Source organism: Corvus hawaiiensis, chromosome 24, assembly GCF_020740725.1.
Source record: "Corvus hawaiiensis isolate bCorHaw1 chromosome 24, bCorHaw1.pri.cur, whole genome shotgun sequence".
Lineage (NCBI taxonomy): Eukaryota > Metazoa > Chordata > Aves > Passeriformes > Corvidae > Corvus > Corvus hawaiiensis.
In genome coordinates, this window is record NC_063236.1 from 6,720,500 (window position 1) to 6,738,279 (window position 17,780).

Below are 17,780 nucleotides of genomic sequence, written 5' to 3' on the forward strand. Positions count from 1 at the left end.
CCAACAGAGTTTTGCATTAAAACTCCGCTATTTCAGGCACTTTCTGACTACATTTCCACCTAACACCTTTTGATTCACACCCAGCTCTGTCCATGACTTGTGTGTTGCCAGGCAAATTGTCCTGCTCCGAAATCATCCTCTGGGATAGGAATGATGCATTTCAAACCCAGCAGCAGTGCCTGGTCTTGCAACAGTCAGAGATGTGTTCTGGACAGCACCAGTCAGAACCATTTCAGACCATTCCCTTTAAAGGTGCATTGATGACATCATCTTGGACAAACCAGGAAAAATGGGAAAAAGAAACATAATTTACCTGTATCAGAGGCTGGTGGAAAATATGGGGATTAGAATGTGTAATTTAATTCACCCAGAGATGCTACTTGGCTTTAATCTCAGGTTGAGAGACAGACTTCCAGCTGGATTTGTGCAATGCAGGAGAGCGGGGAACACTCAGAGAAGAAAAACTCTACCTCAGAAATTCCTTAATTTTAAAAGGATTCAGTAGCAATAACAGCATTTGAACACCTGGCTCAGAAAACACCCAGGTGTGAGAGGTAATGAAGCCTCCAGCGTGCTCGAGGCTGTTTTCTGAGATGTCAATCCTGCAGGGCTTTGCCTGTGGAAAGAGGCTGGGATGGGACTGCAGGAATCACAGAATCACAAATTAATGGAATCCCAGAGTGGTTTGAGTTGGAAGGGACAGCTCATCCTGTTTCCATGGGCAGGGACACCTTCCACTATCCCAGGTTGCTCCAAGCCCCATCCAGCCTGGCCTTGGACACTTCCAGGGATGGGGCAGCCACAGCTTCTCTGGGCAACCTGTGCCAGGGCCTCACCAAATCCTGACTTTTCCCCCAAATCCAGCAGGGCAGAGCAGCTTTCCAGTATTCCCTCACTGCCTCTGACAGCCCCTTCCAGCCCTGCTGTTAAGCCCTGTCCCTGTGCCACGTCCCCTGAGCCTTCGTTAGTGCCCTGAAACAGTTTTGGAGATCTTTTGCTTTCTAATTTTGCTGCCTTCTTAAAACAGCTTAAAACACGTCATTAAAAGAAGCAGCTTTACGTGACCCCACGCCAGCCCAGCTCCCCAGATCCGCTTTTCCTGCCTCTCCGCCAGCACGGAGCCAACAGCAGAGCTCTCATCACTTTAATTGCACCCTAAAATTAAAAGGGGAAGGGTTGGTGCCCGGCGCTGGGCTGGGCACAGAGCAGAGATGCCGACGTGTTCCGCGTCTGAAGAGCCGCGTCTGAGCACGACAGCTCCGAGCTGCTCCGGCGTCTGGGAGCACGGCTTTGAAGGGCTATGAATAAAGATGAGCAGCCTGCCTCGGGATGATTATGGGAATCAAAGCACGCTATTTTTTGGATCTTCTCTTGATGTCAGCCATCATTAAATCGCTCTCTTTTTTGTTTTTTTAATCGACTGGATACATTTTTAATTTGGCTTCCCTTGCCAAACGCAGCCCTGCGCTGCCACTGCCGTTTGCACACGGCTGTGCCGGCACGACGGGAATCTGTGACACGCACGAGGCCGGGCTCGGAGTGGTGGCAACACGGATTAATACACTGGACTGACAGGTAAAGACTATCAAACTCTCAATTATCGTGGAAAAGCACATTAACAACCAGCTGGCTCAGCGACCAAGCACGAGGAACCCAAGAGCACGGAGCGCCAGAACGTACAACACCGAGGGGAGGTGGCATTTGGCAAGATTGTCATCATCGGTGTGAGACGGCCGGGGGGTGGCTGGGACCCACCAACCCCACCGGGTGAAGGGATATGGTTTTTCCCACCACTTTAATAATCAAAATACAGTTTTGAGCCCTAACAGAGAGACGCTGTAACAAGTGGCTACCGGAAACAGATGAGGTATCATTATGTTACAGACACACACACACACACACACGCCATAAAAAAGCTCTCTGTAACACCGGTGAAAAATAAAAATCACTTTAGTACTGATACATTCTATCCCCCATTTTAAGGGCTACTAGATCATGTTCCAAAAGAAACTAAATATAACACCTTTGGGACCAGGGCTTCCCAAGATCCAGGTCTGTGCTGCAATCCAGAAAATCAATTCTCCTCCTGTTAATGTGCCCTTACCTCTGCGGGCAGCCTGGGCCCCCTTCCTCTCATGGGGGCCTGCGGCTGTTTGCAGCCCAAACCCATCAGCGCGGCGGAAAAGTGGGTTTGGGGTCAGTCTCTCACGATTTCAGAGCTGCTAAAGCTTTGTTCAGTCTCCTCTGCAGGCTCCAGAGCACACTGCGAACCTGTCACGCTGCAGGGAGGCTGCAAACAAATGCGTTTTGCAGCTCCTTAGGGGTTTGGGAGGTGAGATGTCCCAAAAAAGCCCTGCTCCATCTCCCCCAGCCTGCCGGCAGCTTCCTCCAATGGGGAAGAGCGAGCGCTTGGGAGTTCCCAGCGACGGGAACGGCTCAGCCTCAGCCCCGAACACCGGGCACTTTTCCCGGTCTCCTTACAAGGGTCGTTTAAGGTCTCCGAGATGTTCATGGTCCGAGCAGTAATTCATTTCCGTGCTGGGGTGGGGCAGGCAGGGGGACACCGCTGCTCTGTGCGGGGACAGGGGAGGGGCGCCTGGAGGGCGTTTGGCTGTGCCAGGGGCACAAACGAGCCCCGCTCAGAGCGCCCCGGCTGCTGCCACAGCCGCAGGGATTTGCCGGCGGAGCAATTTGCTGGAAGATCCCATGGAGAAGCTCCCTCTCCCCGCCCCCACCACGGGCTGGCCTCCGGGCAGAGCACGGCCAAACCAGGTTAATGAGAGCCGCTGCCTAATTAGCTCTAATTTGTGCAGGCGGCTTTCGCACCGCATCGATTTCACACCGCGGGTTGTTTCACCTCCGCGGTTCCCCGGCATCCCTGTCGAGCCTTGGCACCCCCTGCTCATCTCCGTGGGCTCAGGGACCTGCTCCATGTGCTGTTCCAGCAATCCCGGTCCCCGATCCCCATCTCCCTCTGCACCTCGCGCTGTTAAAGCCGTGACAGATCCAGGTGCCAGCAGCACCGGCCCTTTCTCCTCCGTTTGCCCACAGCTCCAGTGACCACAGGGGTTCTACCATGCTGGGAATAAATGCAAGAGGAGCAATGTCCCACTGAGAGCCAGATCCGTATCCGCTCTTCAGTCTCCAGCTGATTAAATTGGCTAAAACTGCTGGGTTTAACAACTTTTCCTTCTTTTCTCACCATCTCAGCCCATTCTGCCCAACCTGCACCTGTGTAGAGCGCCAGAGACTTCTGTGTTTGGGCCCCCCAAGCCCTTCTGCCATGAGCAAAGTCTCCACCACCAGTGGTGCACCTGCCATGGCAGGAGGAGGAATTCCAGCCAAGAAATCATCCGTGTTCAAGAAACAAACAGAATAAATGAGACCTCACCAAAGTCGACACATTCCTTGTAAGAATCCCATCCTTTCCCAGCGTTAAGGGAATTTCTCAATCCAAATTTCAGCTGACGTTTGTGTGCAGGGTTCTTGTTCACCTTCAAAGCTCTCCTGCAAGACAGAAACATGGTGCAATTGGCTGCTTTGCCTTGAGTATTCCCGAGTTTTCCCATTTCTGAGCCTTCCTTCCAGGGAGGGGTTGGTTTAAATTCATCCTCTCTGGGGCTGTGCCTCGAAGCACCCGACGTGTGTCTCCTGTGGATGTTCCATGTGAAAGGCAGGTAAAATCTCCCCTGGGGGAAGGATCCAGGTTTTGGTGCTTCCCTCTGGAAGAGTGGTCCTTGCTCCACCTTCCAGGTGTGTGCTGGGGACCTCAAGGCTTGTCCGTGGGCACCAATCAGCAGCATCAGCTCAAGGGTCTGTTTCACACACAATGATTTTGGTTCCTGTTGCCTCCCCCTGAGCTTCAGAGGAAGCTCTGGTTCACTTGGTTCTGTCCAGTCCAAATTAACATTCCCAAACCATTCCCAGGGAATTATTACAATGCAGACAAAGAGGTTCCTGTGCTCATCCGAGTCCCTCCAACATCATTTTCACCCTTAAATCCAACGCTGTTCTGAGTTTCGTTCTGCTCCTCCGACAGAGGCTGTGCTGGGAGGGTTTCAATCTCCAAGCGGGGATGGAGGCAGCGTGAGGAGGTGGATGAGGCTGGGGAGGGGGAAAAGGGGGAGTCAGAAGCAGGAGAGACCATCAACCCCTTTGCCATTTGCATTTATCCCTTCACAGACCGTTTATCCCGTGGCACCAGGATAATATTGATCCATGCAGCCCTGGGAAAAGCAGTGAGGTTACAGAAAGCTCAGCTTTAAGAGCTTCCCAGCCCAGTACGGGCAACCCAGAGCTCTAAACCTGCCAGCAAGAACCTCAGTGTGCAAAATGAAACAGCAACAGGCAAAGGAGGGATGGAATTCTCGATTATTACGGAATTAGCAAGGCAACCCTATAATATTCCCACAATTCCGAAGTACTGTGGAAGTGCAGACAAGGGCAGAGAGGCTCTCATGGAATGAAGCAGGAGCATGGTCAGCCAAGAATTGGATTTTTAGACCTTTTCCACCTCGGAATTTCAATTTGTCCTTAGTTTTTCGTGGAGTGATCCTGATGGCAAGGCACAACTGTTCAACACCCTTTTCCTCAGCACCAGCAGAGATGTTCCTTCCTTAAATAAGGACTTAAAGTAAATCACAGCCTTTGGTACAGCACAGAGCTACTTATAAAGGGCATTTCCAGGAAAGTGAGAAAAATGGAACAGGAACGATTCCCGAAGAGCTGAGAACAGCCCGTGGCCTTCGCCAGGGAACAGCGACAGCAACCGAATTTCCCCCCACTCCCTCCCACCCCGAGCAAAACACTTGGGCTGAGTTTTAGCAGCTCTGCTTAACATTTCCTTTCTGGTTGCTTAATCTTTCAAGAGTTGGTTGTTGTTTTTTTTTTAAATAATAATAAAAAAAGACTGAAATAACATCCAAGTGATTTCCACCTCTCCTCCTCCTTGTTCCTGGCTTTGCTCAGTCTCGTTATATTGCACATGAGTTGAAGATAATCTGGCTCCAAAGATGTTCCCTTCTACATAATGCACTTGTTAGAAAACACAGATGAAGTGGGAGACATCCCACATATAAATAGAAATGTATATATATGGAATATGAACTGGGTTTAGCTGGGGAGGACCGGCCCTCTGTCAGTCGGGTCCACGGCAGCGTCGGTCACCGTGTCCGGAATGTTTGGGATGTTTGTCCTTTCCTTGGAGGTGTTTTATTTCTCAACACAGTCCTGAAGGTCTTCGTTTCAAAACTTCTTCTGTGATCTGTTGGGCAGAGCAAAGAACCACTTTTATGCACAGGCTGCTTTGGAAACCAGGAACAGGTTCTTTCTTTTCTCAAGTAAAGTGGAAGAGATGTTGCACTTTGGTCCCCCCCTTGAGAAATTCCCATCTCCACTTCCCACGAATGAAAAGTGAAAATTTGCTATTTAAAATTCTTTAATGGACTGAATGCCACACAGTCTAAAGTGAGCTAAAGACAGGAAAAAGATTCATTAAATATATTCTGGTTATTAACTGTTATCTCACATTAACAGCAAGTTCCAAACCCAGAATAATTAGTGCCAAGTGGGTTTTCCTTGTGTTTTTATCTTAATCAAGCTGGGTTTGTTCTGACCTGATGTAATTCATGAGATATTGAGCAACTGGTTGATTTTATAAACCCAGCCCAGGTGATGCGAGGAGCCAGGGCTGATCCCACTCCCAGAGCTTGGACTGTGCAGTCGCTCCCACAGAGCACAAACCCCAAATCCCATTTGGATGTGGGGATGGGGGTGTCCAGCAAAGGGCCCACAAAATCCCCCAATCTCTGCAGTGCTGGAATTGCATCCTTAGCTCTACACTCGAGGGACTCAGCCTGACTCCTATTTTAACACAGGGAGATGCTCTGCTCTGTCTTTAAGACACTGAAATTTCTAGAATTTAATGCAACTGTTTTTATCCCTCTCATTTTCCAAAAAATCCGTGCTCTGCCTTTAGTTCCCACCGTGGCAATTGGAGCACCCCAGCTCCCCAGAACAGGCTCTGGGAGCTGGGTGCTTCACCAGCAGCCGGTGATGAGGGAAAGGTTGGAAGGAGCCGCAGTCACAGCTCAGAGCCCGGCCTAAGGCACCGGGACCTGCCTGGTCCCCGCTCAGCCCCAAAATCAGCCTGTTTTCCCCAGAGGGAGAGGCAGGATGGAGACATGCCAGGTGGGATCCATGCACTGAGGAGGAAGAGACCCCCTCTCTGGATGCTGCAGGGATCAGGATGTAGGGATGGAGATGTTGCAGGGATGATGGGGATGCAGGGATGAAGCTGCAACAATAATGAGGATGTGGGAATGAAGTTGCAGGGATAATGAGGATGCAGGGATGATGAGGATGCAGGGATGATGAGGATGCAGGGATGATGAGGATGCAGGGAAGACATTGCAGGGATAATGGGGATGCAGGAATGATGATGTTGCAGGGATGATATGGATGCAGGGAGAATGATGTTGCAGCTATGATGAAATTGCAGATGAAGTTGCAGGGATGATGAGGATGTAGGGATGATGAGGATGTAGGGATGGTGATGTTGCAGAGATGAGGGTGCAGGGATAACAAGAATTTGGGGATGTAGTTGCAGGGATGATGAAGATGCAGCTATGATGAAATTGCAAAGATGGAGTTGCAGGGATGATGAGGATGCAGGGATGAAGCTGCAGGGATGACAAGGACGGAGGGATGGGGATGTTTTGGGGATGCTGAGAATGCATCTGCAGGGATGATGAGGATGTAGGGATGTAGCAATGATGCTACAGGGATGCTAAAATCCAGCAGAGAAAGGAAGGGGATGGGAATCCCTGCCAGGAGCAAAGATCCCCTTGCGAGGCAGTGCAGCACTGGGGAAATGAGCTTCCGGAGGGGCTCAGTGCTCCGAGCAAGGATCTCAGCCCAGGCAGTTGCTCAAGCACAGCTTATCCTGAAGTGCCAGCAGGACCATTCTGGGGCTTAAAGCTGACAGGGCTTTCTGCTTTATTGGACTGGGCTTGCTGGGGGATTAAACCCCTCCCACCTGCCAGCCGGGAAGGGCTCCAAACTGCCAGGATCCTCAAGGATCACTGGAGCATTACACACTCAGTAAATAAATAAATACACCAGCAAGACCCAAACAGCACCTTCAGCCCAGGAAATGCCACTGGGCAAGAAGGTGATGGTGGAGTTGGGACTCGCCAGATGAAGTGGTAAATAACGATTTTAATTGCCACCAGGCAAATAATGCAGTGCTTCGGGGTAACCTGGAGCCTTTCCAAGCTGTATCCTTGCTGGTGAAGAAAGAAATGCCAACTCCTCAGCCTAACAGTGGTGTCATTTCTCTGAATCCAGCGAGAGCAGCAGTGGGAGTGAGAAGTCAGGAGCACTCAGGAGCTATCAGTGCTCCGGCTCCTGAAGGGATCCAGATGTCTTTCCATCGTACTGGGGAGAGGAAATCCTCTCCATCCCAAGAGAAATAGAGGATATTAAACAGCAGCCACAAAAATTAGATGTTTTTAAATTGGCTCAGCCAAATAACTTCTATCTAAACACTCAGAGCTGGCAAAGCAGCTCCTGGGAGTGCAAGTACTGAGCGTCTCCTGAGTCCTTCCAGAGGACTGGGAAACAGCTCCTGTTTGGGACAGTTTCTTAAGGGACAAACAAAGTGACCTGCAAAAACAACGGGTCTGGCCATCTGTCACTGATCTGGAACACTGTGCTGGAATGGCTGAGAGTCTTCAGACAGAATTAAAGAGGAAGATTTAATTGATGCCAATCAATGCAGCGTTAGGGAAAACAGATCTTATCAAATTAACTGATATCTCTGACTGAGTGCCACGCTTGGCTGATAAAGGTGTTGTGTAAAGCTCTCCTCAAGGGAATTGCGTCGCTGTTGGGTTAAGAAAACCAAAAAAGCCAAATTCCCAGGAGATCTCCCAAGTGAGAAACCCAGCTGGACCCAGGGCGTGTTCCCCACTCGCTCCTCCTCGGGCTCGCTGGGTTTTTTCAGAGCATCTTCCAACCAGGACGCGAGAAAGATCCCTGAAAATTTCCAGCCCCAGGACAGAACAGCCCAGGCTTGTTTCTGATGCTGCACAAAGAAGATTTCCTGCCTTAATTCCGAAGGATTTAAAGTGTGGAATATCATTCAGGCCCCTGCACCCACCGAGGCACGGGCAGAGGTGGAGAACCCCTCAAGCCTGCAGTGCCACATCCAGTTCACAGCGACTCCTTCCTCACCCCCCCTGCAAACTCAAACTCTCAGCAGCCAGGGCCATTTTAAGCCCAAATTTCTTGTGTCTGGTTTCTGACCTGCTGCAACAGCGTGAGGTTAAATTGCACAGGAGACACAGTGGCAGCTTCAAGCAGAGACCAGCAAGGAGGGAGAAGAGGGTTCTCAACCCTAAATGCACAGAGATTTCAGGAGAAATGGGCTGGAAGGGTGGAAAAGGGAAGATGCAGAGTGAAGAAATCACGGGAAAGGAGGATGTTGATGGGGAGCCGAAGGCAGAGCTGGCAGTTTGGGAAGCTGTGTGAAATCTCAGGCTTCTCTCCAGCCAAGGGAAATAACTGGGATTATTGGGGGACCCAGGACAGAGTCTGTAGGCTTGTCCAGCCTCAAGAAAGCTGAATCCCATAAAACCTTTGGAGGAGTCCTCGCTTCTTGCTCTGTGTTTCAAAACTGCCCCTTCCTTCCACGGAGTTTCATTGCAAACGCTTCCCGAGGCTGCTCGGTGCCATGTACAGATGGGGAAACTGAGGCACGGAGGAGCCAACCTGCCCAAAGCCAGGGAGCAAAGCCCACAGGTCTGGGAGCAGGGACGCATTTCCCTGGATTTGCAACCCAAACCCCCTGAACAGCTCAGCATCACCCCCCACCCGCTCTGCACGCGGCTCCGTCCTTGCACCAAGCCCGAGGGCAAACTCAGCTCTCTGCAAATGCAGGAAACACTTTGCAAAGTGTGTGTTCATCCCATCCGTCCCCCATCCCAACCTTTAGCTTCACCCCAGGCACAGACCCTGCTGCAGCCGCCCCGATCCCGCTGCCATGGCCGAGCCTTTGGTGCTTCCACCACTGAGCAGACCACGATAAAACCCTAAAGGATTTTCCTTTTCTATGCATGGTGGTGCTTTGGGGGAAGCAAAGCAAAGCAGCTGGTGCTGGTCAGCCTCAAAATAAACCCGACTGCACTTTGCAGCCTTGGTGGGGCGAGTGGAGGGGGCCACGGGCTCATCTTCCCTCACAAGCCACATATCCAACCCCAGCCCGCCCAGCCAGGGTGTTCAGAGATGCTAAAAATGAAGTGCAACCACTGGAGCAAAGCAAGAGAGCTTCAACACGCTCAGAAAAGCATCGAAATTACGAGTCTCAAGGAAATGAATCATTCCCAAACAAACCCAGCAGCGCCTGCTGCCGTCGGCGCGGCTGAGCCGGGGGTCTCGCAATGAGTGTGCAGAGCCAGCAGGGAACGGCTGCTGCCGCTCTGAGCAGGGAAGAGCAGTGATCAGGGAGCATCCCGGCTCCTCCTAACTCCAGCGAGAAGCTGAAGGAGATGGGAGACATGTTCTAATTTATTTGAGCATGTCTTGGTTCATAAGGAGGAGAAAAGTGACGGTGCCCTGCGGGGAGGTTCATGCGGGGAGGTTTCCCTGCCCGGCTGCCGAGCATCCTCAGCACGGAAAATTCAGGCTCTGAGCGGCGATGAGACACAGGCGGACCCTGAACCCCGCGGGTGTCAGAGCAGCACCTGAATCCCGGGAGGAAAAGCACAGAGAGGCTCACGGGGCTTGTGTTTGTGGCTGAGTTTTGCCAGAAACGGCGATAAAAGGGCTCCGGCTGTGAGGGTGGTGTGGGACTCCGCACACATCCCTCTTCCACACACAGGTTGCTTCTCAGGAGCAAAAACTGGGATTCCCTGAGTGACAAAGAGCAGGAGCCCCGACGCCTTCCCAGCGCGGAGCAGCCAACACGCGGCCATCGGGGGCACAAACATCCCTGGGGCAGGGACACCGTCACTCACTGGCCTGTTCGGGGAGCCAAGCACGGGAGTCAAAGGTCTCGGTTGGATGCCAAGCTCAAGCACAGCAGAGCTGGGAGAGCTTTGGCTGGAGCAAGAGCTGGGAGGGGCTGGGAGATGGGGCTGGGGCTGTTCTGCAGGGATCCCCCGGCAGCGAATGTGTCCCTGCCAGGGGATGGCTCTTCCCTAAGGCATGGCTGGGGCTGGACCCTCCTCCTGGTGCCAGTCTGACCTAAGTCTTCACCCCCCCTTGAAATGGATCAAGCAGCCTCCACTGCTGGACAAGTGATTCCCAGATGGGACGAGGCACCTCAGGGCACCCAAAATATCCCCCAAACGTCCTCGTCAAAGTGGTGACGGCCACAGCCCCAGGACTGTTTCCAAGGAAAAGAAGCACATGGCTCCATCCCTCGGTGCTCAGTGCCCAACTCCCAGCTCTGGCACGGGCAGAGGGCTGATGCCACCCTGCACCCACCGGGATTGCCTGGACCTCAGCCATGCAAGCAGCACCCAGGGAAACGGGGAAAGGCAGCAACATCCCATCCTTAACACATCCTGCAGCTGTACGACAGCCCCAAAGCCGAGCCGAGAGCCCCATTCCTGCACCCACATTGGGGAGGGTGCAGGGGAGCAGCGCCGGCTCCAGAGGAGTGAGACAGTTCCTTGGGTATGGCCCTGCCCACAGCCCCCTGTAACCACCGGATCGTCAAATGCTTTGGGTTGGAAGGGACCTCAACGATCATCTATGACAAAGGTCATACAACATCCAGAAATCCCCTATTTCCCTGCTCCCATACGACCGCCCTGGCACGAGGACGCCGGGGCATTGAGCTCTCCTTCCAGGCACACACAGAACTGAGACCGGAGGGCAAAATAAGTCGCAGTTAAACCCTGCTTGCCTGTTTGCACTGCCAGGTTTGCAGCCTACCCAGAGATCGTTTGTTAAAGCGTTTAAAAATAGGGAAAACCAAGCCCTGCTTCCACCCGGCGGCGGTGGAGCCTCCGTGTGCCCGCACCAAGATATGCATATTTTAAAAGCTTGGCAGGAGAGGGCTCCAAACTACACAATTAAACGGATTTTACACACAACGCTCCCCGTACACACCAACCACTGCCAAACACCCTTTCCTTGTGCTACATCCCTGCAGGAGAGACCCCTTTGGAGCAATGACCCTGGCTGGCTCCTTCCACTCTGCCGGGGAAAGCACTTGTCTGCCCTTTGCCGCTGCTTAATTGCCCATAAACTGGGGATTAAAACCAAAAACGGCTCCTTTTGTCAAGGGATAGAACAGGAACAATTGCCTGGGAAGAAATTTAACCCTCCTGGAGGAAAGAGATATCTCCAGCCCTTGTCTGTGTCCACACGTGGGGTGGGATGGATACTGCTCCGTTCCGGCCACCCCAAGCACCCGAAGGGCATCTATTGTGCTGGAGAACAACAGAACCTTTTGAAGGAGTTCAGGCCTGAAAACACACAAAAAAGAGGGCAAAGGAGCAGGAGAAAAAGGTGACGGTGTCAAAGTACCGAGTGGAGGGGCCAGGGTTGCGGCCGCTGCGTGTCCCTGCACCCCCAGCACCAAGGACGTGTTTCAATGCGGCACCGAGGGCTGAAACAGGGGAACAAGTCCCAAAATACAGGCAGAGGGAAAGGGAAACTGATAGGGGGGCTGTGAAGCAGAAAACAGGAGGTACAAGGCTCTACGGCACCCAGTGCCCCTGGGTGGGGGCTGGAACAAGATGCTCTTTAAGGCTCTTTTCAACCCAAAGCTTTCTGCAATCAACTGAGGGCATCCGTGGAGGCAGCTCCAGCCTCCCAGGGCTGCATCCCTGGGGTGGGAGCTGCCTCTTCCATCCTTGCTGCCATCCTTCAGTGTCCCTGTGTCTCTCAGGTGACAGGGATGAAGGACAAGGGATGGGGCGGGGGGGGGCAGGGAGGACGTGGAAACCACACGAGGATTGCCAAGCGCTGCGGGGACCCTGTGCTCGCTCTGGGGGTACTGGGAGCCGTCAGCCAGGAGCTGGAGGTAATGCCCTTTCCTCCGTTTAATGGAATAAGCCGAGTCTAGGCAAGCCCTTTGCCTCGCAGACAGCAGCTCCACTAATGCTAATCCCCTAATGCTGCCCCTCTAAGCACATTAGGGACAGGCGACTCCAAGGCTCCTCTGTAACTCCCCAGTGGCTGCTGAGACACTGCCGTGTCCTGATGGGGCACACGGCAGGAGAGCAGAGCCACTTAAGTAACAGCTGGCTGGGGAGAGCCCGGCGTTTCAGGGATCTCTCCAATTCCTGGCACAACATGTGCAGCAGCCAGTTCCAGAGAAGCCGTCAGACCACGGAACAGAAGGTATTTATCAGAGTCACTGAATGGTTTGGGTTGGAACGGATCTTAAAGACCATCCCGTTCCAGCTCCCAGCCATGGGACACCTTCCTCGAGAGCAGGTGGCTCAGGTGGCTCAGTTTCTCTCACTGAATGGTACCCATGAGACAGCAGAGAGGGAAGATGCAGAGAAACAGGGCAGATCATCCAAAGGATATCACCAGTTCTCCACTTTCAATTTTTGGGGTGCATCTAAAAGACAGAGCATCAGTGAATTTGTGTTTTTCAGCGATATCGCTCAGTACTGAAAAGTATTTTTTTGAACATCAAAAAGGGGAAAATTTAGGTCAGATATATGGAAGAAATCCTCCCCTGTGAGGGTGGGGAGGCCCTGGCACAGGGTGCCCAGAGAAGCTGTGGCTGCCCCTGGATCCCTGGCAGTGTCCAAGGCCAGGTTGGACAGGGCTTGGAGCAGCCTGGGACAGTGGGAGGTGTCCCTGCCCATGGCAGGGGTGGCACTGGATCGTCCTTAAGGTCTTCCCACCCAAACCATTCTGGGATTCTACCAGAGCAAAGCTGCCTTTTACCCTAGTGGATGAAGTGGTTTTCTTGTCACCTCTCCCATAAAGCATCCTTTGCTGTCAATAAAATCCCTTTGAAACTACTCTGCTCCTACAAAACCAGGCAGGGAGGAGTCAGGAAAACAAACCAACAACCTGCAAGGTCTCTGCTTATTTAAGATGACAGAGAAACTGAAAATTGTTCCTGTGCCTTTTCCAGGAGAACATGTGGTTTCCGTACCCTGTGCAGCTGCCACGGGGAAAACACCAACCCAGAACTCATCTGCAACTCTCCTGACTGAGATGTTTCCACTGCTCTTAAACTCAAACCTTCCTTTTAGGAATAGGTGTGTGGGAAAGCTTTAACAACAATAAAATTTAATAACAATAAAAGAGAATAACAATAAAAAGTGAGAGCTCATAGGCAGAAATGACATTTTAGCCCACTGGCAGCCTGGGGAAAAGCCGCACTGGGATGTTCCCAGTTATCCTAGACAAGGAATCCCAGTTACCCTGGACAAGGGATCTCAGGTTTGTACCTTCCCATGATGTTCCAGAGCATCTCCCTGATAAAGATCATCTCTTGGACCCTCAGCTGATGAAACCTCTGGTAGCTCCTATAAAACCATCCCACCCCAGCAGCCAAGGAGGGGGTCTGATGTTTTTCTTGGGTTTATTGACTGTGGCTAAGGGAGAGTGCTACAAACCATCCAGATCCTTCTAAGTCTGGGAAAAATCCCAGCTAAACTCCGATTTTGGCATGGCTGGCATCTCTCAGGACAAGCCCCCTCTCCACAGCCTTGGGAAAGGTGTGACTTGCACAGGCTGGGGCCAAATCTCTGTTTGCTGTAGGTATTTAACAGCATCCCTGTTCCGTGTGCTACCTCGGAGGAATTTGGCTTTTCTTAACCCAAAATCCAGCAAAATTGAGCAGAGCTGGAGCCAAAGCTCTCAAGGCCAAGCTGCCTTTGGCCTTCACCGATGGCAGGGGCTGGATGGGAGCACTAAACCACGGAAATCACCTTTTTAGCACAGAAGTGAAGCAATCCAGCTGCACAGAAGCAGCAGGGTTTTCCTCCTCCCACAGCACTAAAAAGCAAATACAATCAGAGGAGCTACAGGATGTGATCCCACTTTATCTAACGTGTATAAAAATACCCGAGAACGGCAGGATAAGCTGGAGAATAAAAGTAAGCAGTGAAAAGCATGGGGTTTGTCCAAAAAAAACCAACATTACTTTATGGCTCCATTGAACTCTCCTCCGTGCAAAGCTCACCTGATCCTGTCAGATGTCCCATGGCCCCTGGCGCACACACGTGAAGATGAAGCCGGTGATTTTTCCCGGCGGGATTTTTGGTTATTTTTCAATCCTGTTTTTTATTGTCCCCCTTGTTTCACAAAGCTGCCGAGGCTCCCCGGCCAAGCTTCCTGGCAGCTGATCGGCACCAGTTCCCCCAGGGTTTGGGGTCGTTCTCGGTGGAGCAGGATGAACCTCCATCCCCGGATTTTAGTGCCAAGGTGAGGGACAGGTGGATCCGGGAGTGCTTATTGCCTGTGGACGCTTTGTTGGGCACATGGGAGGAGCAGCGGGGCAGGGACCAGGAAGGGGGTGCCGAGCCACGATGTCTTGTGGGATGGAGGAGCTGGAACCATCTGGAAAGGTTTTTTTGCGGGAAGAGCAAGGACCAAGGGGGATGGGAGAAGGGATGCCATGACAACCTTTGGGGGTTTCCCAGGAAACCATGGTCACCATGGCAACTGCATCACTCCGGTCGAAATTAGTGACTTCCGCTGGAAGGCGTGTTCGCCACTTTAATCTTCTGCTGATAAGCGGCTGCATGTCTTCCAAAGGCTTTGCAAAAAGAGGAGGAAATATCCCTTTGTCTCTGGCTGGGTGGGCTGGAGGCTCCCAGCCATGGCCAGGAGCCCGTCACGGATCCTGCTCCACGCTGACATCGCTCCCTGCGCCAGCGGCTCCCGAAACCATTCCAGTCTGCCTCTCCCCTCCCTCCCCCCGCACACATCCCTGCTGCACGGCCACAAACTTGACATTGGAGGAAATAATTCCATCAGGTTATAGGGGAAGGGAATTCAGAATAGAAAATGAGGGCTTAGGGAGTTTTTTTCTATTTAAATCAGCATTGATTGCACTCGGTCTCTGACCAGATTAGAATTTCATAAATGATCTAATGGGGAGAAAAAGGGAATCTGGGATGTGCCTGTAATGGCACATCACATGTTTCAATATTAAGCATCATTTAACGATGTGGTAACAGAGACTCTCTGCAGAATTAAATGGTTATTTCCTCCCAGCCCCCTCCCAGTACGCTCTGCCTCATGTTTTCCTCCTTCCTCCACCCAATCCGGGTTTGTTAATCCAACAAGTGATCTTACGTGATGGAAGGGAGATCGGCTACAAGCTGCCCTTAGGGAAAGAGGGGGGAAATTCGGGAGCAAAGCAAGAGGTTCCCCAAAAGCCCAAAAAGCAAAGCAGCCCTGCAACACGTTGCAGAACAAACACCTGTTCTGACAGTGAGTGTGGTTTGTCTTCATCTTCCTTCTCTTTACCCTTTGGCTGTCCTCTTCCTCGGAGAATTTTAAATCCTTTTACTTTTGGATCTTTAGAAAGGAAGGATCTAAAAAAATAAAGGTATAAAAACGAGGGCACACACAGACCGACGATGGTGCATGTTCCACACAACACCGACACACAGTCACTTTGCATTATTATTGGTATTGTCATTGGTATTGTTTCACCGCATCCTCAGATTTTGTTGCTGTTCGTTTGGTTTGGGTTTGTTTTAAACATCCGTAAAGATCTTTTTGATGTTCACACAGTTGGGATTGTTTGTGGTTGTGCAGTTGCCTGCTTTAAAGGCAGCCTGTTTGAATGCACTGTGGTTGATCGCCCCTTCCTCAATCACCATGTACTCGGACTTGCTGAGGGTGGAATTGCTGCGAGCCTTCTTCATCTCCTCGCTGGACGAGAGGTGCTGGCAGCTCCCGACGTGCATGTACTGGGCTTGTTCCTCACCTTCTGTCTCCCGGTGGTAGAAATAGTTGAAATTGGAGACGATGACGGGCACGGGCAGAGCGATGGTCAGCACCCCCGCGATGGCGCACAGAGACCCCACAATCTTGCCCCCAATGGTGATGGGGTGCATGTCCCCATAGCCCACGGTGGTCATGGTCACCACGGCCCACCAGAAGGCATCGGGGATGCTACTGAACCCCGAGCTGGGATCATCGGCTTCCGCGAAGTAAACGGCGCTGGAGAAGAGGATGACGCCGATGAAGAGGAAGAAGATGAGCAAGCCCAGCTCCCGCATGCTGGCCTTGAGGGTCTGCCCCAGGATCTGCAGCCCCTTGGAGTGCCGGGAGAGCTTGAAGATGCGGAAGACCCTGACGAGGCGGATGACTCTGAGGATGGCCAAGGACATGGCTTGCTGGCCGTTGCCTTGCCGCTCAGCCAGCTCCGTGCCCAGTGTGATGAAGTAGGGGATGATGGCCACAATGTCAATGATGTTCATGATGTTCTTGGAGAAGGTGGCCTTGCTGGGGCAGGCAAAGAAACGGACCAGCAGCTCGAAGGAGAACCAGATGATGCACAAAGTCTCCACCACAAAGAAAGGGTCGGTGAAGGATGACACCATGGAAACAGCCGAGGATGAGGAGTTGGTGAAGGCATCAGGTGGGAGAGGGCCACTGCCTGTCCCAAAGGGCCCTCCAGTTCCCTCATAGTCATGGTCATCCCTGAATTCAGGCAGGGTCTCCAGACAGAAGATGACGATAGAGATAAGGATGACCAGGACAGAGACAATGGCAATGCCTCGGGCCGGCCCAGAGCTCTCGGGGTACTCAAAGAGGAGCCACACCTGGCGCTGAAACTCCTTCTCGGGAAGCGGCCGCTGCTCCTCCCGAATGAAACCCTCGTCCTCCCGAAACTTCTCCATGGCCTCCTCCCCCAGCTGGTAGAAGCGGATCTCCTCGGAGAAGATGTCGATGGGGACGTTGACGGGACGCCGGATGCGCCCTCCCGACTGGTAGTAGTAGAGGATGGCGTCGAAGCTGGGACGGTTACGGTCGAAGAAATACTCATTGCGCAGGGGGTCGAAGTAGCGCATCCTCTTCCGGGGGTCCCCCAGCAGCGTCTCGGGGAACTGTGCCAGGGTCTTGAGCTGGGTCTCGAAGCGCAGCCCCGAGATGTTGATCACCACGCGCTCGCAGCACTCGTGCTCCCCCGCGCCCGCGGGCTGCCCGGCGGGCACGGCCGGCGCCGGGGGCTGATCGTAGCGGTCCCCCCCGAGCAGCGCAGGGGGATGCTGGGGCTCCTCCAGCAAAGGGTCGCCGCCGCCGCCGCCTCCCACCACGGTCATGCTGCTTTCCTCCCCTTCTTCGCCCTCTTCCTCCTGCTGCTCGGGCGCCGGCTGGGGGGCGGCGGGGGGCGGCTGCTCGGTGTAGCCCAGGTTGTGGTGGCTGCTGCTCGAGCCGCCCCGCGGCTGCCGGCCGGCGGAGGAGGCGGCCGGAGAGTAGAGCAAGCTCCGGCGCTCGTCCATAAAGGTGTGGGGCGGAAAGGGAGGGGGGGGGGGGGGGGGGAGGGAGGATCGGAGAGGCGGCAGCCGAAGCCTCTTCTTCCTCCTCTTCCTCCTCTTCCTCCTCCTCCGGGCGGAGAGGGAGCAACAGCCGCCCAACTCCTCCAGCGGCTGCCGCTGCTCTGAAGAGCTGAGGCTCTTCTCAAAAAATCCGCCCCCAGCCCTGGCACCGCCTCACTCAGTCACCGCTCTCGGAGACACCCACCAGCCCCCCGGCCCTGCCCGCAGCCCCCCGCCAGCTGCGGGCACCCCCTCCCCTGCCCCTACCTGGGGGACCCCCATCCATCCCCCAGCCAG

The 17,780-nt window shown here is 53.2% G+C and overlaps 1 protein-coding gene across 1 annotated transcript; it reads right to left on the reverse strand.

Annotated features, from left to right (window-relative positions):
- Window positions 1–808: 808 nt before the first annotated feature.
- Window positions 809–17,462, reverse strand: LOC125337882 (potassium voltage-gated channel subfamily A member 3-like). The gene is made up of 2 exons (XM_048328103.1): window positions 14,168–17,462; window positions 809–5,263 (listed from the first exon to the last, which is right to left on the reverse strand). Exon 1 carries the CDS (start codon window positions 17,445–17,447, stop codon window positions 15,693–15,695), a length of 1,755 nt encoding a protein of 584 aa, XP_048184060.1. The 5' UTR covers window positions 17,448–17,462; the 3' UTR covers window positions 809–5,263; window positions 14,168–15,692.
- Window positions 17,463–17,780: the final 318 nt, after the last annotated feature.